Below are 26,017 nucleotides of genomic sequence, written 5' to 3'. Positions count from 1 at the left end.
CTTCTTCGATTTGTCTTAATTCAGGGGCAGCATCCTACAAAGCCTGCAAATGATCCCATCCCAGCAAAACAGAGGCTGCTACTGCTGGATCCTTCGCAGACAACCAACCTATCCCAGGATTCATTGCACTTCAGTGATGAACTGTTACTAAGAAGAGGTAATGGAGCCAACAAGGGAGCAGACGTACAGTTCTTGAGTATCACAAATCAACTCAAATGAACAGCTAAGTATGTTTAAAAAAAAGGGGGGGCATTAAAATTGACTTATCTTGTCCAATATTGCTCTGTTGCTAGGCAATGGCAATAAGGACGAGCTGGTGACACCACTCACAGAAATCCAAGCTAGACCAGACGTCTCATTACGGTTTGGCCTTGGCGGTCTATCCGTCCAACGAAGGAGGCGTTCTTTGGGGACCATGTAGTCTTTGTTGTGTCCTGTGTCGGTTGCTTTATCAGTACTTGGGAACTGCTGTGGTTTAACCATAAATGCAAAAATCTGAATGTGAACATGCTAATAATATTAATGGTAATATAGCAAGTATAAATGTAGCCAGTGTGGCAACCTAGCATGCTAACATTTGTAAATAAGCAAAACATCCTGCTTTTCATAGACCTGATTTAGAGCTTATGTCATAGATTCATGGGACGTTAGCCAACCTGCCTGGGTGTGGTCACAAGCCCGAATAGAAGGATTGTTTGAATGGTCGATACAGAACTGAGCAAAGATGGCTAAAATACACATCGGCAAGCCACAATGCGTCCAGAAGAAGAACAGACAAAATATAACTTGATTTTTTTTTATGATTCCTACCAGCTTTGGGTTCACGGAGGAAACTAGAATAGCACTTAGTAGAGTGATTATCACCACGATTTGTCCTCTTAAATTCCATCAAACCACAAAGAATTGTGCACTTATAGTAAAAACAAAGCATATACTGTCAGCAATGCCGAACAGTCTCCTTAAATCCATTCAAGCTGAAACAGTTCCCTTACGTGCCTGATTTTTTCATTTACATCTATAAACCATTCCCTGGGAAATCTGTGAAAATATCGAAGAACATCTGATAGTGCAATGTTAAAAAAGCAAAAGAAAATTCCTGGATCAGCCCTTTTGAACATATCTGTGTGAATCTCTGATGTTTTCTGTCTTGGTCCATATACCATCCTCCACTAAGTTTCATTTAAGTCTGATAAATACAAACATACAACAAATTCAGAGCTTTCAAAGAGACACAACAATTTCATCCTGACTGTGACACATGTTATTTTTTTAATATTTTTATGTTAAATATATTTTTATATTTCAAGAAAAATGCAGTTTTTAATTTATTAATTGGGAAGGTATTGACAATTTTAGCCATTACAGTTTCTGAATCATCTCAGCACTTAAAAGAGTTGGATGAGAATATATATTAGATAAACAATTATCATTTGGATGTGTTGTTAAATGGCCACAGTACTGTTGAACCTGTTTAGCTTATGGTGCTGTCCTTTAATGACCTCTGTAGGCAGCCATGGGGCCATGCAAGACAGTGTGAGCATGATTCATCTAGTTTTCAGTGATGTACCCCTTAAAAGAAGCTGCTACTTCTGTATTTATTAAAAAAAACGTTCATGTGGCAACTGCTAGATAATTGTCTGTAAATATCTGCATTAACAGAGATAGTGCCATTTACAAGAAATCTGAAATACATCATAGAGCCCAAGCTTTCAGGATGCTTTATGTGTCTTCTGTGCTTTCATTGTTGTCACTGTTGTTCATCAAAAAGCAACTTCAACTGTCAGTCACTGGAAAAGAGTGAGATGGAAAATACCGCGATGCATTTCCCCGCGAAACAATGTCCCAAAACACTCCACATAATCCACTGATCACACCAGTAGGTCTCATAGCATCCACTCTGTAGAAAAACTTTGCTTTTTATTTTTTAATTTAAAATCTTCTTGTCCCCAAAGAAGATATTTGTCAAAGGACCAGGTTTGTGATGAAGAGTCGACTGATTCATCCCTGCAAAAATTTACCTTGCAGTCATTTCAAATAGCAAGGAAAACAAGTGAAAAAATACATGTCAGAGTAACTGTAACTATCCTTTGTTTTAAGGCAAGGAAAGACAAGTACAGACCAAGTTAAATACATTTTAGTTCAGGATCTGACTTGACCCTTAGGAGGAAAGAATCAACACATTAAATCATTTTTCCAAGTATCCTTTGAAAGCAATGCTCTTACGTTGCTCCCTGAGGTCCCCGATAAATTATCAACCGAACTGAAGTCAGACAGTGGTCAGCTCAGCACCACTTTGTCATCATACTGTGTCATTTATACAATTTATAAACAAGAGCTGTTACTGTCACGCTGCAGAAAATTTCACAAATAAGCTGTCACACAGCAGATCTGCTAGTGATAACGTGGGGACACTGTGTTTTTAACAGGTAGGTCCTGTCTGCTCTGTTGCATTTCAGCCTCAGATGATAAACTATAATACTACCCTGCGGTTGTTTGTCTCAACCAACAGTGGCAGTTTCTGTATACCTTTTTTTTCCAGATTCATATAAGGTCACTGTGACCTTTAATTATTTAAATCTAATCAATTAATCTGTGCGTCCAACAAAAACATTTGTGGTAATTCCCTTCAAGCAGTCTGGAGATATCGCATCAAGAGGCCAAAAACAGGTTTCTGACCTTTCATCACTAAAATCGAATCAGTCAGTCAGTTGGATCAGTTAACAAGTGAATGAGTCCCTCAAGGTGTTTTGAAGATAGGGAATTCCCAAGGCGGACATGTGCTTTTTGCCATCACAGAGTCCTGACCTTGACCACCAAATTCTAATCTCATCATCTTTGAGTCCAAGTGAATATGTTTACCAATTCTCTAGAAATCGATATTGAGTTCACAAGAATAGGACGTATGGATGGCCAACCCAAAAACATAATCCTTGCGGCCACTGGCTCGCGACATTGTTGAGGCATAAAAAGCTGTGGATCAATGGTTCAGTGTGTAATATTTAAGCAAAAGGGATCTATTGGCAAAAAATGCATATAAAATAGTCCAATTGATCTAAATTGTACGAATTGCTGTTTTCTTTACCCAAGAATGGCCCCTGTATATTTAAACACTTTATTTTTACATCAGGAGTGGGTCCTCTCCATGAAGGACACCCTTTTTGATGACAACTGAAAGTTTCCAGTTTCTCTATTTTGGAAGGAGAGGGTGAGGGTTATTAAACTGCAAGATGCAACTTCACCACTAGATTTAACCAAATTTAAACACACGATGCAATACTAAAACAATTTAGTGTTGCTATTATTATTATCGACACAAAAGTCATGGTACACTTTTTTTTTATTATTAAAATCTTTATAAGCACATTTACTTTACTAGGTCACTAACAGGGGTCTCCTCTGCATCAATTAATAATTAAAATGCATTAACTGGTAACTGATGCACCACTATGAAATTTGATACATGTTGAGGGAAACTTGGCACTCAATGCAGGTATGAGGTATATTTCAATATTATAAATGATTATTAGTTTACATTACATTTCATTTAGCTGACGCTTAAATGTATGTACCCAAGGGTACATACCAAGGACGACAAGAATCAAGTTGAGAAAACATGCAGTAAAAAGAGCATGAATAATAAGAAAAAAAAAGCGTTACACACAGGTTTATATTGTGTATGTGTGGGTTTTGTTTGGGTTCTGTTGTTTCCTGTTTATTTTATCTCTATATCTCGGTATTAGAAAATTAACAGAGGCAAAAGACACAAGCTGCTCGTGCCTAAAAATAACACAAATGCTAGTCTGTGTATCAATGTTTCCCTTCTCTTGTGATATGAACTGAATGCGATTCAAGTTTAGAGAAAGGACTGGGACAATCCATACGCTAAAACTAAAAAGCTCGATGTCAATATCTTTCACAAAAAACATTTACAGTACAACTCAAAGTTTATTCAAGCATCCATATATTAATTGTTAATTTTTTTTTTACAGTAGATTTGATGCCGATTTTAGTTTTTCATGTGAAAACTTACAACTATTATATAGAGTGCACGGAGAGGCAGAAAACCATATGGGCTCATTTAGAAGCTTCTACCAACAAGATTTGTTATCATTTCACAAAATTAGACAATAGACAGTTTTCATGCAGAAATTGATATAAATACCCATGAGATCACAATTAATACAATTATCAATACAAAGAAGTATTTGATGTCGGAAAGTTTGCATTAAAATTCAAATGCACAGTTTGTTGTTGTTTAGAAAATCAATCACTTCAGTTTCAGTCAATCTGAATCGTACTAAATGTGGAATATCCTAATAGAATATCCATCTGAATGTATATTAAGTGTATGTATGTAATGATCACTTTGAAGCTCTAAAATCTTAAAATTGACAAAAACAACACAATAATTTAAGATGATGCTTGAGCTCGACTCCAGTCAAGCACCAGTCATACTGAACTGCTACAGGCCTTTTTCATATTGTTATATTCATTGTTCGATCAGAACCAACAACAAGGACACGTCAGTATTTTCTCTAAAAGGTCTGATTCTCCTCCTCCGTGGCGGCCTCCTTCAAACTGTGGTTTTCAGATGTTGATTTAATTCCTCTGTGGACGAATTAGATTAGTTAAAAATCTACATTTGTTGAACTCATGTCATCCAGTTTATTACCACACTAACCCGGAAACTGCAATCAAAGTCCAATATCTTATTTCCACACAGTCCAAATAAAAAAAAAAACGTTCATATACTACAGCAACCAACATTGTCATTGTGAGAGTATGTGTGCATATGAGACCTATACATTAATATTTACTTATTATTATTATTGAAATAATTACAGTATATTTGTATTCATATCATGCAATGAGTGATGCACCATTCAACTGCTTGTGTAACATGATTAAAACTGGGATGTTTTAAATTTACAATTTGAGTGGGTTTATTTACTTAAATAAAATAGCAGTGTCCTCTGGTGGCCAGCAGCAAGATGACAAATGAAAAAACAGTGTCATAATAATGTTGAAACGCTCAAATGAATTGCCTTCAACCTCAACCAATGTGTTTACCACTTTTAGGCTTCAGAGCAAATCTTCAGAAAACGTATTTGCTCAGGCTACACAGTCTGAGAGGAAATCTGAAGAAGAAATACTCCTGTTGACAGATTTTTCATCACAGTAAGTTCTGTTGTAGAATTACAGATATGCAGTACATCTTAACAATATAGACCTAGAATTGACACAACATGGCTCTATGCCTTCACTAATCAGGGGAGTTCCCACCTACATCAATTTTTGTAGGCTTACAGATATACTGTAAATCTTATGATCCTAACAATATAGACCTAGAATTACCATGACATGGCTCTATGCCTTCACTAATCAGGGCAGATTCAGCCTACATACATTTTTGTTAGCTTGACCTCTGGAATATGACCGAGTCTGGACTATAATCAGTTAAACTTATGTCAAAATTTAAAGAAATTTCCTAAAGGCCGATTTTAGATACGTCCAAGAGTTTGAAACAAGATGTTAAAGGTTTCCTTGATCTTTGACCACTCAATTCTATTAAAATTAATCTGTGTGTGGCTGTCATGGAAATACAAAAAACGATTACATTTCTGTATTGTTATCATACCTGAATCCTTCAAACTTCCTTTCTCGGTAGGAATCTCCTTTCTTCATTAAGTAGAGAAGGACCATGTCACAGAAGAAAGCTCCCTGTCAAATGAAGTGTTATTCAGGGATTAGGCTGTCGTAATCGGGAAAACACACAGAGAACATTATTCATGATACTCACAGCACCCATTAAAGCCAGACCTGATGCAACATTGATTGCTGTTGGGATGATGCTGAACTTCCCGGCCTACGAACGACAGCAGAAATATAAGAATGTGTGTTGAAACTCCTGAATCAAAATTTAAATAAAATCCTATATTTCACTTAAATAAAAACCCACAGATGAAAGACCATGAAAAATGCATCTTCCGTACCTTCCCATGCACCATGATGTTAAATCTGACACCATAGACTTTGAATAGAGATCGAAAACCCTCACCAGCTGCATTTTTAAAATATCGAGTGTGTCTGTTGGAGAGAATAAAAAAGAATATGCAGGTATAACTTGTTGTTGGAAAAATGTATATTTCATTAATGATAAATAAAGTTAATTAAATGTATGAGAGAAAGGGTGACATTTGCCTGGATAATATGGCAACATGGACAATGGCAGTGTGTCTGTCGTGGGGTTCACCTGAAGTTAAATCCTGCTGCGATGGTCTTGTTTAAGATGCTGATGTCTAGACGGGTGAATACGTATTGTGGGTGGCAGTGAGAGTAACCTTTGTCAAGGTCACAGTCCCAATGTATCATAATGCCAATAGAGCCGCCCTGTAAAACACAACCCATTTGAACATGTGTGGTATCAAACGCATGTCAATTATTATTCAAACCAACTTAATTTAGGCTGGACCAAATTCTAAGACTCTTTAATCAGAGTCTCTACAGTCGAGAGAGAGAGAGAGAGAGAGAGAGAGAGAGAGAGAGAGAGAGAGAGAGAGAGAGAGGATATATTGATTTCATTCATTAATGTAATTATATAAAAATGTGTTGACCCCCTACGTTGCAACTGATGTGATTCTTGAAAAAAAAATTTGACAATATAATATCCATCAGCAAAAGTAGTGATGAGGTTAATTTGTATCTTAGATCTGATTCTGGCTGCACCTGTGACTTGTCGTGATTTTGAATAATTGAAGGATAAATTCTGTAACAATGACTCTTGACGATATGGATTAAAAATACTAACATATGTTGCCATGTCGTTGAAAGCGTATCCGGCTCGCTGGGTGATGTCTCCAAGACGGAAGATGGGGCAGTACGGGTGGAGCTCCTCATCATATCTGCATTTCTTCAAATAGGAGTCATCCGTTGTTTCAAGTACATTGGACCTCAGAGTTGAGAAATGCACACACACACACACACACACAAAGCAGTGCAGAGTGTATAAATGAGTGAGCAGTGACAAAGTAGCACATGTGACGTAACATCGAGAAGAGGACTTACTTTGAAAATTCGAACTTCGGAAATTGGATGAAATTCTTGATGTAGATGGTGAAGTTTTCTGCGTTTGTCAGCAGAGGCCCTCTGTTTAAAAAAACAACAATGATGAACTGAATAAAAAGCCACATATTCTGTACATTGGAAAGAAAATGTGCTGTTACAGGTCAGGATATGTAGTTGCTATCATACAGTGTATCTATAGATGGATGACAAAATGAATGAAGAGAAGCCAAAGCTTCTTGATCACAATGTGGTGGCTGACTGAAGTACAGGTCATACACCCTGCCTCCTCCAAGTCAGTGGATGGGACATGGACCAAACTAAAAGGTCAAAATGCAAATCAAATAGATTTATCTAAGATGGTTTCAGGCAGTTCAGTCAGAGAACTCACGTTCAAACATTTATTGCAGCAGTAGACGAGTTTAGTGTTTGGAGTCCAGGCTCCAACTTAATCACTCCTAGATATGATTCCACAGGAATTATGGGAGTGATGAGCAAATACTTGTAACCCCCCGTTGGAGCCTACAGGTGAATGCTAGGGTGGTGGAGGGGCTGCAGCAACTAGTAGCAATACTGCAGAAGCAATGCGAGCAAAGGGGATGATGGGAACATTTTCTCTGCTTAAAAAGACCACCTGATAAGGTGGGTGTGTATTATAGATGGTTGTGGAGAATGAGGTATGTCACATGATGTATGTCACATGATTGGAGCAGCACAGCTGGAGTTGGCTGCCTGAATCCCAGGCAGTGCTCCATTTTTATCACTCTCATGTTCAGTGCTCATTTTTGGCAGTAAATTTGGTTTTAATTAAACATCATGATTAACAGCAAAGAGACTGACTCGATATTTTCCAAGTGTGTGTATTCCAGAGCTCTAACCCCCCATGACTAAGGCACCGACTCTGGTTGCAAATGATCATCGCTGCGAGATGGCAGCTTTTATATTTTATCTATGGTTACTATTCATAAGCATTTATTCTACTATTGTTTTGACTTGTTGTAATGTTGTTTTATGTCTGTTACTTGTATTAATTTTCTTTCACGTAATCCAAGGCATTGTGAAAGACCAAGCTCATCGATCTAAAAACTGTGAGGTGGGAATCTTGCATTAAGGAAAACTTACTGTTTTTTTATAAACATAAACGTTCAAACATACTGTATAATAAAAAATAAACAAACACAAAAAACCCTGGATGTGCAAGGATTTACCTATGTGATCAACTCCAATCAATTATTGAAAACAGATCAATACTTTCAGTGTTTGAGTTTATATGATGAGACTCGGTTGCTTCTTACTGTGGTTTGAATTTTCTTTCGATGGGACACCAGCCATAGATTTCACAGGTTCCAGTGGAGTTCACATCTTCTCTTAGGCACCGGCCACTCATTATCCCTTCAGGAAAAGAGCAGAATAAACCATGTGACGTTATCCACCTCATCACACATGAAAAGACACAATGTCTAAGTTCCTGCTGCAAAGATATAGACAGACTATAGAACTGGTTCGAACAGGAATCCTGACTTTATTTACAAATTAATTTAGCACATAGCTTTGGACAGATAGAAACAAACACAGAGTTAAAAATACAGTAGAATCAATAAAATAATGTGACTCACTAACCATTACCAGCCACTACCATCTTTCTGTCTTCACAGTCCTTGTCATCTCGACAGTGGCCATCCAGCACTTTTGAACTCTGGAAACAAACGCAACAGAAAACACAAAAATCTCAAATAAACCTAAAAAGCTTGAATCATGAGGTGATTTACTGATGTGATTCCTCACATGATCATCTGTAAATATCTTCTGTTACAAATAAAGTTTGAAAAAAGTGTAAGTGGAGTCCGATTTTCTTCACACCATGGTTCACCTATCCTAACTCCTTATGGCTTTGGGTCAAGGATGAGTGGTAGGAATCAAGATTTTTTTTCACTTTTCAACTGAGCCTTAGAATCACTGCACCATGCTCCTTACACCAAGTGCTTAGGTAAAACAATGAGAGCCTCTGGTGTTCCTGCTGTTTCCCCCCCTTCCTTGTGTTTGTTGTTGGTCTCCTGTTTGTCTCTCTCTTTGTTTGATTGTCTGGGTGTGGTTGTCCAGTTCCCTCCTCCTCCTGTTTACCTGCACCACTTCACTTCAACCCCTCAACAAGCTCCCACAGAATTTAAACCCTTCTCTTTACTCTGTTCTTTGGCAGATAGTCACTTTGCCAATGTGGTTCTCCTCGACCTCCTCACTTTAGAGATGTGCATGTGTCTTTAGTTCTTCTTCTGGGTCCTGAAAGTCTAATTGAATCATAACATTATTTTCATATAATTTTCAATTGGAAGCTCATCATTTAACTGAGCAATTCCTACTTTAACTTTACATTAGCATGTTTACGTTCTATTGACTTCTGTTTATGTATCCAATTTCCTGGCTCATATCTTTTAAAAACATTCTGAGAATAAATATCATAGAAACGGGGTGAAATATTTACAGATTTTATAATAAGCACATCAGAGCTTGACGTCACTGCAGGCCCAACTTCACCTGGGACTAACACCCATTGGACGGTCGGCTGTCAATTACATGGCCTCCATGCCCCAATGCAAACAGTGCTTTTTCGTCTATTTTACTCAAATTAACCCTACACCCTAAAAATGTATATCATGTAAGTAAACGTGAATCTATTAATTGAGACCATAAAATCCTTTGGAAAATGTTCACTGACATTATAAATCAAGTGAGAATTATGGTAATTTTCTCTATAGAAACTGACTTTTTGCCTTCAGTGAAGTCGCCCTCTAGTGGTTATTCACTGGGGTCCACTTTTAAATGCCTATAGTGCATGGTTTGAAATAGTCCCCTTAGTAGTTAGGAGGACATTCAAATAAAAACCTTATTATTTTCTTGCCTCAACATTAATATGAAAGTTAAAATGTAGTGGTTGAAAGAGAGCAACTGTGAATGGGAACTGGTAAGATATACAGAGCAGTGTTTTATGGCTGCACTGCTTATATAGGCAATTCTTCTGGGCAGTGGGACAGGAGAACAAGACTGAGTTTACATTCCAGGGATTCTCTGTAAATGTCTCACTAAAGACAGAGCTGAGAGAAATGATGCACAGAATAACTGACACACACACATTCACTGAAGGTAGAAGGAGGCGTCGGACTTTGAAATAACTTGTAAGTTATGATGAAGACTGGAGAAAATGCAGCCAAGTGCTCTTCTGACTGTGTCAATGTTCTCTGCAGATCAGCCAAAGTCTATTTTACAGCCTATTTCTCTGCTTATTTTGCACACAGTCACAACTATTTCAATCAAATTGTATTTGTTTAGAGCCAAATCCCAACCTACATTACCTAAAGGCCCTTTAAGCTAAATATTAAGGCTGAGACCCAACAGTTCATTATAGCTTAATTTCTGGATAGTGGAAGGAAGTGAAGTCTTTCTAAATTCCAAAGTGACTGTAATCTGTTGCTTTCTTTTCTTCTACATACTTTCACTCTGCCGCCTCAGACTCTTTATCTTGAAGTGTGAAATAGTGCTGCACTGTTTTCACACAGCGTTACTGTTAGTCTGAACACAGCCTGAACACACGTAGATTAAAATCAATAAAGCTGCCATTTCATTGATTGTAGGTTCATTTATATGATTTTTGCTCTATCGTAAGAGATGAATGACGAAGCTACCATTTGTTTATGCTTTTCATTCAGTTTTATGATGGAGCAGTTCATTTCCAGCTCTTCCACACATGGCCTACTGCATCTATATGAGACATGCCTAGCAGGAAAACCTTGCAGATGACCAGATGTCAAAGAGTGCAGAGTAAATAAAGCAAATTTAAAATAAACATTATAAGTCACAGAGTGAGGGGGTCTTGCAGAGAGAAACCCGCTTTTCAACGGAACACTATGCCCTCCAGCTCACTCAGTTTGCACCAGTGAACCTGTTTCCATACATCAAACAAGTAGGTTTGTCTCAAAATCCAAAGGTGACGATACTGCATAAGGAAACAGTACGAAACTCAAAAAATGTTAATTCACTGAAACAGCAATACTGATCATAATGTGGTACGATGGAATTTAAAGTCTGTTCAGTTGATTACCTTCACCAAGGAGTTTATCGTAGGCAAGAGTACACACAAACTACTCGGTGAATTACCATGAAACCTGCTGTGAGGATGATATATGTGTCAGGGAAGAAACCACTAAATTTGGACTTGGATCCAGATCAGGGAGCATTTTTCAATATTTTCATCTTGACATTTGTAGGGGAACTCTGCCCTGGCCCACTGCAGGGGCCAGGGTATAAATGAATAATTAAAATAAGCAGCGACACCAAATTTGTGTTGTGCTACTTGGGCCATATTTGCAGTTTTACTAGTGCGTTTTACTAAGGCCACAAGGAGGTCAGAAGTGCTGCATCACTGCCTAAAGTACATTTGTATTTTATCTGGCCACCATGTCGCACAACTATTATAATGTATTTAAAATTAACAATGAATTCAATCTAAAATCTGATCCACACTGACAGCTCCTGTTATAGTCACTCAAAGTACCACGGTGGTCTACCATGGAATCATTCATTTACATTTGAATCAAGAGCACACAATATTCTTACCTCTGCACAGTGTCCCAGCTTCTGGTTCGGTGTCTCTAAGAAATTGGTTACAATGAACAGAACAGCTTCCCCCTACATGTAGAGGAAACACACACTGTGAAGTGGTCTTAATATAGACATCATGTCATGATGACCACTCTGCCGCCTCAGACTCTTTATCTTGAAGTGTGAAATAGTGTTGCACTGTTTTCACACAGCATTACTGTTAGTCTGAACACAGCCTGAACTCAGCTCTGAACAAAGGTAACAAAGTCAGCCTCTCACCAAACCTTTAAAATCATAAATCTATGGCAGGAAGATTTTAGGATGGGGCCTTGTTTGTTGCAATCTCCTGTACATAATCGATCAGAACATTTCAGGGGGTTCTCACCAAATACATTTCCCAGCTTGACCAATGTAATCTGTCGTTCTCTGAGACCCTCTTATCAGTTCTGGGCTCCAGGCAAACGTCTGCTTTCCTCATCGTCACCGCCTGACCAGTAAAACTGGTCAGCCTGCCTATTATCACTGCATCTTCTTATGCCCTACATCCATGAATTTAAGCAAACACGCAAAGCATACAAAAAAGGTGTTTGCTACCAGAAGCATTCTAAATAACACCACTTGTTAAAACTAATACGTGTGTGTGTGGAGTAATAGTGACATAGTCTGTACACACACTGGTGCTGTGGGCTAAATGTTTTCACCTGCGGTGGGATGACATAGTCCTCTGGTCCCCAAACCAGCAGCCCAGACTCTGAGGTGTTTGTCACTGACACTCCCTTCAGTTTAGTTATGATGGAGCTCTGTACGGCCTCGTCTGTTTCCTGGTAGCCTTTCTTGCTTACAAAAACCCACCTGTGGGTGAGAGCAACTATCAACATGAACAGGTCTCAACCAACGAGCAGGTGAAATCCAAAAAATAATCGGCTTAAAGATTAAGATTTAAAAACCCTTTTTTAATACTCTGATTGTTTGTGTAAAACGAACAAACATGAAACTCCACATAGACAAGTTGTTTGCGATATGAATACAGTCATATAAAATTAAAATAAAAAATCTAAAGTATTGATATGAAATGCTGGATGTCGTACTGTTATAACACTGTACTATTTATTAGTTAATCATTTATTTGTTTTGCTATTTTGATCTATGTTACATTTCTGTTGCTTTGTGACTAAGGTTCTACAAAGCCTATATAGGCACAGTTTACTTTCAATGTCGGGCCTTAGATGTTTTATTCAGAGCACTAAACAAAGCACAGGAGCACCCTATATTATGTATTAGTAATCTAAAATAATTAGCTTCCTCTGCTATCTTTGATGAGTGATAACAAATATTTATGCCATAAATTCTTCATAATTTCTTCATGAGACTGATAACTAACTTTCTTATAATCATTAAAGATAGCAGAAGTTCATTCTTGTTTTTTTGACAGATGATAACTCCAAAAGTACACTGTATGAATACTTCATAGTATTTGTGACAATAATCTAAGTAGTACCTCCTTAGTACCTAGTAAAACATGTACCTTGTAAAACAATAACATTCTTATTAAGAACTTATAGCAAAAACACTTTTATCCATCATCAAAGTTAGCAGAAAAATCGCAATCTTGTTCTGTGCAGGGACTTCGACAGAGGATTAGTAAAAACGGACATAGTATAAGTACTTCATAGTATTTATGTCAGTAGTCTTAGTAGTAAGTCCAACAATATCACTCAAAACACTTGTTATCCCTCATCAAAGATAGCAGAAGCTCATTGTTGGTCTCTGGAAGGGAATTTATACATCATGAATGATGTTTATATACTGTTACGTATATTCAAAATTTCCTTTTTATTCAAATTGATTTGACTAAATACTCCATTATTTTATGGAGTACGTTGGCACAATAATTCCCTTCCCTCTTATTTTATCTTAATCTCATCTCATCAGATAATTATTTATTCTTTGTCAAACCAGTTTTAAGTTATCATATGATTGGAGGTAATGTATCTTGGAAAAATAAACCACATTAAATCACTTACCCAATAATGTAACCGATGATCGATAACTGAATAAGTCTGTACAAAACTCCAACTCTCTTATTTTTGGCGACAATGTATTTTTCCGTCTTGTAGTCGAAGAGGGAGAGGAAACGTGTTTGTAGTAAATCTCCGGCCATCCTGCAGCAGGGACGGGACAGAAGGCTGTCAGTTGACAGGGACGGTCCTCTCACCGTCAGGACGGCAGAGGGACCACCAACCACCAGCAGGCGTCTGGGATCCACCCTCATCAGGTCGATGTCTTTGCGGGATTGGTTGTACTCCTTGAGGGTAGGAGACCAAATAGTTTGGGAAAGTGAGCTCAGGCTCTGGAGGGAAATTCAATACATTCAGTAGAATAATACATCAGCCCAACAGTTATGAATGGCTTCACTGCACCACAATCCATCCAGTAGAATACTTGTGAAGATATTTCTGTAAAATTCAACAATTTCAGGCTGGCGATTGTGCTGTTACAAAAGCTCCAAAGTTAACGTGCATTATCTTCCACTGTCCACCAGAGATCACTGTTCACCCAGTTGAATAACAACACCTCAAACGGGCCCAACACTTTGCACTGTTGTGCTATTGTGTGTGATGTTGTGATGTGATGTTGTTGGATGAAGTCCACTCACTAGTGTTGCTATTATTATTATCAACACAAAAGTCATGATACACTTTTTTTTAATTATTAACATCTTTATTGGCACATTTACTTTACCAGGTCACAGGCATGGGTCTCTTCTGCATAAATTAATAATTAAAATGCATTAACTGGTAACTGATGCACCACTATGAAGATATACATGTTGAGGGAAACTTGGCTCTCACTATATTTCAATATTAGAAATGATTGTTAGTTGAGAAAACATGCAGTAAAAAGTGCATAATAATAAGAAAAGTTAAAGCGTTACACACAGGTTAATATTGTGTATGTGTGGGTTTTGTTTGGGTTCTGTTGTTTCCTGTTTATTTTATTATTAGAAAATTTACACAGGCAAAAGAGACAAGCTGCTAATGCCTAAAAATAACTCACACGTTATCAAACACTAGTCTGTGTATCAATGTTTCCCTGCTCTTGTGATATGAACTGAATGCAATTCAAGTGCAGAGAAAGGACTGGGACAATCCATACGCTAAGAATAAAAAGCTCAATGTCAATATCTTTCACAAAAAACATTTACAGTACATCTCAAAAGTTGATCAAGCTTCCATATATTAATTGTTAATTTTTTTTGTGTGAAAACTTACTATTATTAAATAGATCGAGGGAGAGGTAGAAAACCATATGGGATCATTTTGAAGCTTCTGCCAACAAGTGTTGTTATCATTTCACAAAATAAGACAATAGACAGTTTACATGCAGAAATTAATACAAATTCCCATGAGAGGCACAATTATTACAATGATCAATGCAAAGAAGTATGTGATGTCTAAAAGTTTGCAGATACATTCAAATGCACAGTGTGTTGTTGTTGTTTAGAAAATCAATCACTTCAGTTCCGGTCAATCTGAATGAATCGTACTAAATGTGGAATATCCTAAAAGAATATCCATCTGAATATATATTAAGTATATGTATGTGATCATCACTTTGAAGCTCTAAAATCTCTAAAACAACACAATAATTTAAGATGATGCTTTGTCTTACATGAGCTCCACTCCCATCAAGCAGAAGTCATACTGAACTGCTGCAGGCCTTTTTTATATTGTTCAATTCATTGTTAAATCAGAACCAACAACAAGTGAACGTCAGTGTTTTCTTTACAAGGTCAAATTCTCCTCCTCCGTGGCGGCCTCCTTCACACTGTGGTTTTCAGATGTTGATTTAATTCCTCTATGGACGATTTAGATTAGTTGAAAATCTAGATTTGTTGAACTACATATCATCCAGTTTATTACCACAATAACCCGGACACTGCAATCAAAGTCCAATATCTTATTTCCACACAGTCCAAAAAAAATTAAAAACGTTCATATACTACAGCAATGTCATTGTGTGAGTATGTGTGCATATGAGACCTATACATTTATTTTTACTTGTTATTATTATTATTGAAATAATTACAGTATATTTTTATTCATATCACGCATGAGTGATGCACCATTCAACTGCTTGTGTAACATGATTACAACTGGGTTGTTTTAATCCAGCTTCAGAGCAAATGTTCAGAAAACGTATTTGAGAAGAAATACTCCCGTTGAAAGATTTTCCATCACAGTAAGTTCTGTTCTAGACTTACAGATATACTGTAAATCTTATGATCCTAACAATATAGACCTAGAATTACCACGACATGGCTCTATGCCTTCACTAACCAGGGCAGATTCAGCCTACATACATTTTTGTTAGCTTGACCTCTGGAATATGACCGAGTCTGGACTATAATCAGTTAAACTTATGTCAACAAGAGTTTGAAACAAGATGTTAAAGGTCTCCTCGATCTTTGACCACTCAATTCTACTAAATTAATCTGTGTGTGGCTGTCATGGAAATACAAAAAACGAATACATTTCTGTGTATCGTTATCATACCTGTATCCTTCAAACTTCCTTTCTCGGTAGGAATCTCCTTTCTTCATTAAGTAGAGAAGGACCATGTCAAGGAAGAAAGCTCCCTGTTAAATGAAGTGTTATTCAGTGATTAGGCTGTCGTAATCGGGAAAACACACAGAGAACATTATTCATGATACTCACAGCACCCATTAAAGCCAGACCTGACGCAACATTGATTGCTGTTGGGATGATGCTGAACTTCCCGGCCTACGAACGACAGCAGAAATATAAGAATGTGTGTTGAAACTCCTGAATCAAAATCTTAAATAAAATCCTATATTTCACTTAAATAAAAACCCAGAGACGAAAGACCATGAAAAATGCATCTTCCGTACCTTCCCATGCACCATGATGTTAAATCTGACACCATAGACTTTGAATAGAGATCGAAAACCCTCACCAGCTGCATTTTTAAAATACCGAGTGTGTCTGTTGGAAAGAATAAAAAAAGAATATGCAGGTATAACTTGTTGTTGGAAAAATGTATATTTCATTAATGATGAATAAAGTTGATTAAATGTATGAAAAGAAAGGGTGACATTTGCCTGGACAATATGGCAAAATTGACGATGGCAGTGTGTCTGTCGTGGGGATCACCTGAAGTGAAATCCTGCTGCGATGGTCTTGTTTGAGATGCTGATGTCTAGATGGGTGAATACGTATTGTGGGTGGCAGTGAGAGTAACCATTGTCAAGGTCACAGTCCCAATGTATCATAATGCCAATGAAGCCGCCCTGTAAAACCCATTTGAACATGTGTGGTATCAAACGCATGTCAATTATTATTCAAACCAACTGAATTTAGCTTGGACAAAATTCTAAGACTGTTTTATCAGAGTCTCTACAGTCGAGAGAGAGAGAGAGAGAGAGAGAGAGGGGGGGGGGGGGGGGAGAGAGAGATGATGTATTGATTTGACTCATTAAGGGAATTACATTAAAATGTGTTGTCCACCTACTTTGCAACTGATGTGATTCTTGAGAAAATTCTCAAGGAAACAGTACGAAACTCAAGAAATGTTCATTTACTGAAACAACAATACTGATCATAACATGGTACATTGGAATTTAAAGTCTGTGCATGTTGATTACCTTCTTCAAGGAGTTTATGTTTTAATGTGTCTTTGTATGATTGTAGGGAGTACGCACAAACTACTGGTTGAATTACCATGAAACCTGCTGTGAGGATGATTTATGTGTCAGGGAAGAACCCATTAAATTTTGACTTGGATCCATATCAGGGGGCATTTTTCAACACTTTCATCTTGACATGAAGGGGAACTTTAAATTTCCACTGCAGGGGCCAGGGTATAAATAAATAAATAAAATGTTTTTCTCCCCAAAAAGTCCTTTGTTGGGAGGTATTGATTTTCAAAAGTACTGAAATCTTTGGGGTGGGGCTTTCACTGTCCTAATATACCTGATTGGTTGAGAATGCTAGCATTTTATTTCAGCCACCACTTTTAAAAACTTGTAGCTACTTGTTTAAAGTAGCGACAATTTTAAACAAAATTCAGGACCACCTGAGTAACAAATACAATTAGAAACATGGGAGACAGAAGTGTTGAAATGCTGTCAGCTTCCATTCCGCTCCAATGTTCATTAATTGCGCGATCTGCAGCGATGGTTTCGGCATCTGTTCAAATTTTTTCTGCTCGCCACGAGTGAATTGGGCCAGTAAACACACTGAAAATGGATTTTAAATGAAAAAAATGATCAAATATGAATCCCATACTTAATATTTTCCTGCTGTGTCTTCTGGAGTTTCAATTTCCCTGATTTTTTCCACCGCATAATTAAATGTACCCATCTGGCCATCCACTGTCCACTGCAGAGTGAAGTTAGGAAACTGTGATCGTGCCTAATTTATCTGTACAGAAGAAGACATGTTACATGCTGCCCCCTCACTGACTGTTACGGGGTCCTGGTTGTCAGTTCATTCAATTGTAATAATTATTTAACACATAGCATTATTGCACTTAAATCTGTGCTTTACATAGTCAGGCAATTTACACAGCCGATAAGATGATTTTAACTGGAGATATGTGTTTCCGTTACATACAGACATACAGAAGGACGTTTGTGGAATTAGTAGGTCGAGTTCAGCCAAAATATAGGATCTCAGATTCCTTCCACTTTTAGTAGTTAGTAGGAGTGTATGTAAAAAATACTAATAGTTTTATCATCTGAAATGTGTTTCTGGATTGAGACACATATGACATGTACACTTGACAAACTACTGTTATTCTATCAAATGTATTTATTTAAGTCTGTACAGAGCAAGATTGTTTTGGCCCAGATTTTGCCCACATACCTCAATGAATAATGGTGGTCTGCTACAGTTTGCCAGATCTGTTCCACAACAGGTAAGCCACAGCAATACTGCATGTCAATCAAGTGCCAAAATGGCCCAATTTTTTTTGTGCTATTTGGGCCATGTTCAACATTTGCCACATCCGGACTATATCTTGCAGAGAGCACTGCATGTTTGCCAAAAAGGGGCCACATTTGTGGATATTTGGTCCACATGGAGGTCAGAAGTGCTGCATCAGTCCCTGAAGTAACATTTGTATGCTATCTGGGCACCATATCCCACAATTTATATTCTTACCTCTGCACAGTGTCCCAGCTTCTGGTTCAGTGTCTCTAAGAAATTTGTTACAATGAACAGCACAGCTTCCCCCTACATGAGGAAACACACACTGCAAAGTGGTCATAAAATAGACATCATGTCATGATGACCAACTCGGCCGCCTCAGACCCTTTATATATAGACACACGCACTGCAAATAGACAAACGCGCTGCAAATAGTGAAACGCGCTGCAAATAGAGAAGAACAACGGAAGTGTTTCCAGAGGACAGCTAAAACAAGGTGCACTGCATGATGCTGTGCAATGCAGGATGATGTGCGCCGCAGGATGATGTGCGCCACAGGGTGATGTGCCCGCACGATGATGTGCCCGCACGATGATGTGCCCCGCAGGATGATGTGCGCCCCAGGATGATGTGCGCCTCAGGATGATGTGCGCCTCAGGATGATGTGCGCCACAGAATGATGTGCACCGCAGGAGGATGTGCTGCAGGATTATGTGCACTGCAGGATGATGTGCGGGCATGATGATGTGCGGTGATGATGTGCGCCAGGATGATGTGCACTGCATGATGCTGTGCAATGCAGGATGATGTGCACCGCAGGATGATGTGCACCGCAGGGTAATGTGCCCGCACGATGATGTGCGCGCCCAATAATGTGCGCAGCAGGATGATGTGCGCCCCAGGATGATGTGCGCCTCAGGATGATGTGCGCTGCACGATGATGTGCGCCTCAGGATGATGTGCGATGCACGATGATGTGTGCCGCAGGAGGATGTGCGCTGCAGGATGATGTGCGCCGCAGTGATGATGATATGCACCGAAGGATGATGTGCCTGCACGATGATGTGCGGTGATGATGATATGTGCCACAGGATGATGTGTGTGCCCGATGATGTGTGGTGATGATGATATGCACTGCAGGATGATGTGCACCGCACAATGATGCTCCGTTAAATGTCGGGTGTCGAGGGTAAATTCACCCCTGCTTGTGTGGCTGGAGTGGATGGGAGCCAGCTGTTATTTAAGGCTTTGCGCTTCGCTTGATACGAGGCATTTTTTTTTTCTGGTTCGGTTGAAACACACCCCATATCACAGCCCAATGGAGCGTTATCAGACTCACATTCTGACTAGAATTGTGAGTATGACAACGTCAGGCTAGTGTTTTGTCAACTTGCATGTGTTTTCTTAACTTGCATGTGTTTTCTTAAGTTGCTGTCATGTGAGCTCTCAGGGCCACCGTATACTACAGGTTCAGTATGTGTATGAAGATGGAAAACATGAAGGCTCCCCAAAAATGATGCCAACGCATCTCAACTGCAACCTAGTAACCAAACTAATAAGTCATATACAAAATATATTTTTTGTCTATAAGATGTTTACTGTCATATATAGGTAGGTCTTATATTACTTGATTGAAATGTTCGTGTTTCTGATACGTCTAGCTTGATGAGTAATGTAATGCTATATAAACCGGGTGAAACGTCATGAATGACAGCTGAGACTGACTCGCAATCTGTTAAGCCCACGTATCCGTGGAACCTCGATACTGCAGCTCCATCCCCCGATTGCTACTGCACAGCCTCAGGCAGCAAATGTCATCATTGGTGCTAGACAGCAGTGTTTGTGTGTGGGATGTTTTGGTTAAATTCATGGAAGTGGAAACACAATGCCAGTCTTTTTTTACAGTATAGGATGTCTTCACAAAATTTCATGGAAACCTATTCAATAGTTGTTGAGATATTTCAATAAGAACCAAAGTGGTAGACAGACACTTTGCAATCCTTGTATGGCTAAACTCTTAAAAAAACTAAAACCATTCACAACAACAAATTAAATGAAGAAAGTCGCTACTGTCAAGGCCGTTTTTAAGAGACACAACACTTCCTGCTGAAACGCGCCATCTAAAATCATACATCATTATATTTATTGATCTGAGTTTGATGTTATTAAATGTGCTACATGATCACCATGAAGTTAAAATAAACCACTGTAGCTGTAGTTTTAAACATTTGGCTTCTGTTAATGTGAAAGTGAACCCACAGCAGAGAGTTTCCGTTGCCTGTGTATCAAAATGAACAGTGGTCGTCTTGTGGTTTTGTCCCATGATGCTTGGAGGCGTTAGGTTTGACACACCATCTCAGTGCTGTTCACATAGTTGTTAACAATGAATGCAGACAAGTGGATTTTCCCTTTAGCTCTGTGCTTCCTTTGTGCATCTTCAAACGGTAAGAATGAGATATTTAGATTAAAACTTTGAATAAATTAAACATTTTTTCATCTGGGATAGTGGTGATTATCAAAATTGTAATAATTATTGGCTAATATTATTGTTTGATCCATTGGTCCAGTTTTTCAGTACTTTTATTTTTAATCTTATTGTAATCTTTATCTTAGTTTTCTTTTATTTATTGTGGTTGGCTATATAGATTTACATAAATCTGACTACAGTATAATTTACTTACTTATATTGAGATATGTTTAATGTTGTAAATATATAGATTAAAATGTTTTGATTTAATATAATACAATATAAGTTCAAATTGTAGCTTACATTATCATTTTCTTATTCTGCTCAAACAGTCTCTTTAATTATGTTATCCAGTGACACAACATTTATTCTCAATGCTGATTGTTAATGCTGAGATATCATAGCAATGAAAACAGGAGGAATCATTTCTATTGTTGATACACTTGAATAAATGAACCAGAAAATAATTCTCAAGTACCTCTCTTCCCCTCAAGATGAGCAGCACTTTGAGAAATTGTGCGGGCAGAATCCGTATCTGTGTGAGATGCACACAGTCAGCACTCCACTTGGCTCGTCTGTGCTTCTTCCATGCAACTTTACAACCAGCGGCCTTGGGTGGGTGTCGTGGGTCCGCGCTTCCGGGGAAAACCTTCTCCATCTCATGTCTGATGGCCACGTGCAGTTCATGCTGCCCAAAGAGGGCCGTGTGAAAGTGTTCCCAAACCAGGGCTCGAGGGGGAACTACCCCATCATGATCGATGACCTTCAGGACTCTGACCTGGGGTGTTACTGCTGCTTGCAAGGAAATAAGTGTCATCAGGTGGACTTGCATGTCACAACAGGTATGTAGTTTTCTCTGTGAATGTGGTAGTGAGTGCAGTCGGTCTGTGAGAGAGAGACCTGCAACCGTTTCCTTTCCAATTCATAAACCGTGTCGACCACACGCTTGAGAGCGGACAAAATGAGCAAGAGTTTCCTGTGGACGTGTCTTTGTAAAACCATAACTTCTTTATGCAGACACACTGAGTGAAGAGACATGGCGTCTGATCTACATCTGTGTTGGTGTGGTAACGTTCATCCTGCTGGGCGTCGGCAGCTACTGTGAGTACCTGTCCAGTCCTACTCTTTCATTCCTCTGCAGAACATGTGAACATGTGATTGATGGATGGATGTATTAATTTGTTGGTTGCTTGTTATTTAAAACAACTGTTTTTATTTCAGTCCTCCACAAAAAGATGACGCAGGACAATACCACCAATCTTGTAGGCGTAGATATTGAGGGTAAGCAATAATTTACATTACAAAAGATAATGTTTATACAGTCTACACTATTTATCTTGATACTGAGTTGCCAAAGATGAGGTCACATCCTTTCCTTATGGTTGAGGGACACATTGATGTTTTATCAATCATATGATATATGACCAGCTAAGATTGTTATGAGGAGCTGGATTTGTTAAAACTTAAATTAGAAAGAAAATGATACATAACAGAGAACATAGGAAAAACTAGATCTCAGTAGCAACATTTTCTTTATGAAAAGCATTTACTGGATCTGGATTTTTATTTGTATCAGCCAAAAGTTGCACACACAAATACCATTCCCCTGAACATGCAAAATTGTTCAAGATTCATGAATTATTTTCTCACAAATTTAAATGTTGAAAAACATCTTCTTTCACCATTGTGACAATAGGATGAAAAACAATGGGAAAAAAAAAACGTGTTAATGTGTCTTACTCTGTCTTCAGGACTTCTACATCATCCTTAAACAGACAGGACTCTATTTCCTGTTTGACAAATTCATTCTCTATTCAACACCTTTGTGCCTCAAAGCTGTTCTACAGCACTGCAGTAAAGTGAACCTATCTGTTGTGGCTTACAACATTTAAACAATCACCCCTGTATGAGTAACAGTAGAAATAAAAAATATATGAGGGATAGGGTTAGGATTAGGCTCAATTCAAATATGTAAAGGTTACAACACATATTTACCATAAAAACATGAGATTGGTATTAATCTGCAAACTCGGTATGAAAGACAAAATGCTACTATTACTATTGAGAGTCAAACTATTGATTCATATGTTTAATGCAATAGTCAGTGACCAACCTACACCCACAGACCGAGAGCCACAACATGAAGAACTCGGAGGTAATCCGCAGCTACACACACATACAAATACAATGTCTTTCAATCAACAATCATAATTCATGGATTACAGTTCTTGGCATCTGCATTGTTTGTCCATCAGTTGGTTTCCAGGGAGGTTATCTAGGGCCTACGTTGTGGGGTGGCGAGGGGAGGCTGTATGAAACTTAGGTTACTTGAAAGAAACATAATGATAAATATTCGCATGGGATAATGTTTGTGTCCACATGCTTTGTTAATCAACTACCTAACTATGTCTACAATGTTAAAAAAAATGTATAAGTGGAAAGAAGGGGCTGTTAAAGGATGACACGTCCCATTCCTTCCATAAATAAATTAAAAAAGCAGACACTGTGAAGTGACATAGATTTTCCCTAATTCTGGTCTCACTGTTGAAATCCACTAATCAACCCCCCCCCCCATCCATGTGATCTTGATCCACAATTTTTTTATTTTTCTTTTACTTTCTCTATAGGAGCCGACAACCATAGTCTTGTTTACGGTGCGTTCACACAGCTCTATGTCCACATTTGGATTCACCTTTTTATAAAGCTAATGTCACTCTATCCCTCTTAACACAACACTAAGTTCAGTGTTAGTCTTATCTTCTTAACTTATCTATTTTTTTTTAAATTAGAGAACGACGACCAGGACCCAGCCAACCAGCAGGGGGACCTTAAAATAAACTATTGTAGTACTGTAGGTCTCCCTGATCTATACAGAGCTCAGACAACTCCGAGCACCGTATATGCAAACTTGAACCAGTTTAATTTTGTGATGGTGGAGAGTCAGAGAACTACGCACAGATTCCAAAGAGGTGCATATACATACCTTCTTACTGACTGACCTACCTTACTGCCTACCTGCCTGCCTGCCTGCATACCTACCTAACTACCTACCTACCTACCTATCTATCTACCTACCTACTGACAGTATCTACCTACCTATCTTCCTACCTACTAACAGTATCTACCTACCTATCTACCTGCATACCTGCCTGCCTACCTACCTAACTACCACCCAACTAACTAACTAGCTAACTACCTGCCTGCCTGCCTACCTACAGTATCTACTCACCTAAATACCTACCTACCTACCTACCTACCTACCTACCTACCTACCTACCTACCTACCTACCTTACTGACTAACTAACTACCTTTCTACCGACATATCTACCTACCTAAATACCTTACTACCTACCTACCTACCTAACCTATCTACCCACCCACCCACCTACCTACCTACTGAGTAACTAGGTTTTATCTGGCCTCCCTAGAAGTCTACGACAGATCAGGCAAATCCTGTTTCACTCAACATGATTATGGTAATTTTTATATTCTTCATGATTTCCATACTGTCAGGAATTTCACTAATTTCTTTTATTGCATAGTTAACCAAGATGAAATCAGCAATCAACCAACCATGTCAGCTACAGTGGAGAATCATGAGCGAGGTATTTGGACCTTTTTGTCTTTTATCATCCATCAGAATTAAAAAATAATAATGTCCTTACTGATGCATTCTATATTACGACAGGTTTCAGGAAGAAGAAAGCCAAAGCGAGTGAGTGCTGACTTCATATGTGCACATGTTTCTGATTAAATAATTCTGTGCACTAAGCTTCTCTGCCACTTTTCTGCTCAGATCGTGAATACAACAATCCGATTTACAACAGAAGCCAAGAGCAGCTCAACCAATAGAGAGCCAGCTGTCTTGATGTTTTCAGAATCAGCATCCTGTCATGATTACAGTCCCTCATCAGTCATTTCCTGTTTGCTTTTTCTCTTGTTAAGTTCAGCAAATAAAGATCTTCAAACCCACACAAAATCATATCTGTGCATGTGCTGAATTTAGACAAGCATATCTACATGAGATTAAATGCTATATGTAATTACAAGATGTTGTGACATCAGTAGCTCATCCTAAAGAGAAAAACACATTCACACATATACACAGGTTACACCATTTTGCTTTCGATTCATTTCAAAAGATAAGATAAACTGTATTGATGCAACTGCAGGGAAATTCACCTGCTACAGCAGAAGACAGTCAAAATGAGGTAAACAAGAGAAAAAAATAGTCAATAACTAATAAAATAATGAATAAAAATATAAAAAAATACATAGTATGTATATAAAATACACTTTTAACTACGGATGGAAATATTGTTTGTATAAGAATGTACTTGAGGAGTGAAGATTTCCACTCATGTCTCCTTCTTCAATGTAGATGTATATATATAATATAATTGTTATACAGATAATCTCCAAGAGAACATTTTCTTGTACCGTGAGTAGTTTAACGTGGAAAAACAGTGCAGCTTATATACATTACATACATCATCTGAAGAAAACAATGTGTTAAATCACTGAACCGCATGTATATGTTTGTTGTTTTGCACATGTCCCTTTTATTTTCTATAATTCTTTTTAAATGCCGATTCCTGTATGGTTAGAAAGTAGTTCTTTGTTCTTCTTCCTTTTTTTAATAAGCTTGCTGCATTTTGTATGCTGCCTTTTAGTAACATATTAAATAAAAATTATATAACTATAAATATATATATATGTACATATATATGTATATTGCTTAAGGTTTACATCCTCCTGCAATACATCTTTCTACAAATTATATATCCATCTGTGGTGAAAGCTGTATAATCTGGACATATTCCCTGCAATGTGCATATCTTATTTTCTATTTTATTCTAGTTTCTCACGTGGTCTCTTGTCTACCTAGCTTATCTTATTTGAACCTATCCTATCTCATCTTATTACACAATACTGGACAGATTC

At 38.0% G+C, this 26,017-nt stretch overlaps 2 protein-coding genes across 10 annotated transcripts; one reads left to right on the top strand and one right to left on the bottom strand.

Moving 5' to 3' along the window:
- Positions 1-3,335: 3,335 nt before the first annotated feature.
- On the bottom strand, positions 3,336-13,825 carry LOC133951363 (P2X purinoceptor 5-like). Of its 2 annotated transcripts, none has more exons than XR_009920447.1 (12): positions 13,680-13,825; positions 12,357-12,507; positions 11,671-11,742; positions 8,683-8,758; positions 8,358-8,454; positions 7,066-7,146; positions 6,809-6,950; positions 6,254-6,390; positions 5,994-6,087; positions 5,821-5,866; positions 5,639-5,721; positions 3,336-4,608 (listed from the first exon to the last, which is right to left on the bottom strand). XR_009920447.1 is itself a non-coding variant. In XM_062385268.1 (12 exons), exons 1-12 carry the CDS (start codon positions 13,814-13,816, stop codon positions 4,536-4,538), a joined length of 1,209 nt encoding a protein of 402 aa, XP_062241252.1. In that variant the 5' UTR covers positions 13,817-13,825; the 3' UTR covers positions 3,336-4,535. The 2 variants fall into 2 exon arrangements, 1 of the variants encoding a protein (XP_062241252.1); XM_062385268.1 differs by having other exon boundaries at positions 5,801-5,866.
- A 7,139-nt stretch (positions 13,826-20,964) lies between these two features.
- Positions 20,965-25,701, top strand: LOC133951287 (uncharacterized). Of its 8 annotated transcripts, XM_062385138.1 has the most exons (11): positions 20,965-21,049; positions 21,567-21,914; positions 22,090-22,173; positions 22,294-22,353; positions 23,174-23,227; positions 23,700-23,726; positions 23,862-24,041; positions 24,502-24,549; positions 24,616-24,678; positions 24,762-24,788; positions 24,870-25,700. In XM_062385138.1, the coding sequence occupies exons 1-11, from the start codon at positions 20,989-20,991 to the stop codon at positions 24,923-24,925; spliced, it is 1,008 nt and encodes a 335-aa protein (XP_062241122.1). In that variant the 5' UTR covers positions 20,965-20,988; the 3' UTR covers positions 24,926-25,700. The 8 variants fall into 8 exon arrangements, with proteins under 8 accessions (XP_062241122.1, XP_062241123.1, XP_062241120.1 ...); XM_062385139.1 differs by lacking the exon at positions 24,502-24,549; XM_062385136.1 differs by having other exon boundaries at positions 23,198-23,227; positions 24,502-24,678; positions 24,870-25,699.
- Positions 25,702-26,017: the final 316 nt, after the last annotated feature.

This window comes from Platichthys flesus, chromosome 4 (assembly GCF_949316205.1).
Source record: "Platichthys flesus chromosome 4, fPlaFle2.1, whole genome shotgun sequence".
Taxonomy (NCBI): domain Eukaryota; kingdom Metazoa; phylum Chordata; class Actinopteri; order Pleuronectiformes; family Pleuronectidae; genus Platichthys; species Platichthys flesus.
Note: the sequence above shows the minus strand (reverse complement) of the source record. Positions and strands in the feature narration are given on the sequence as shown.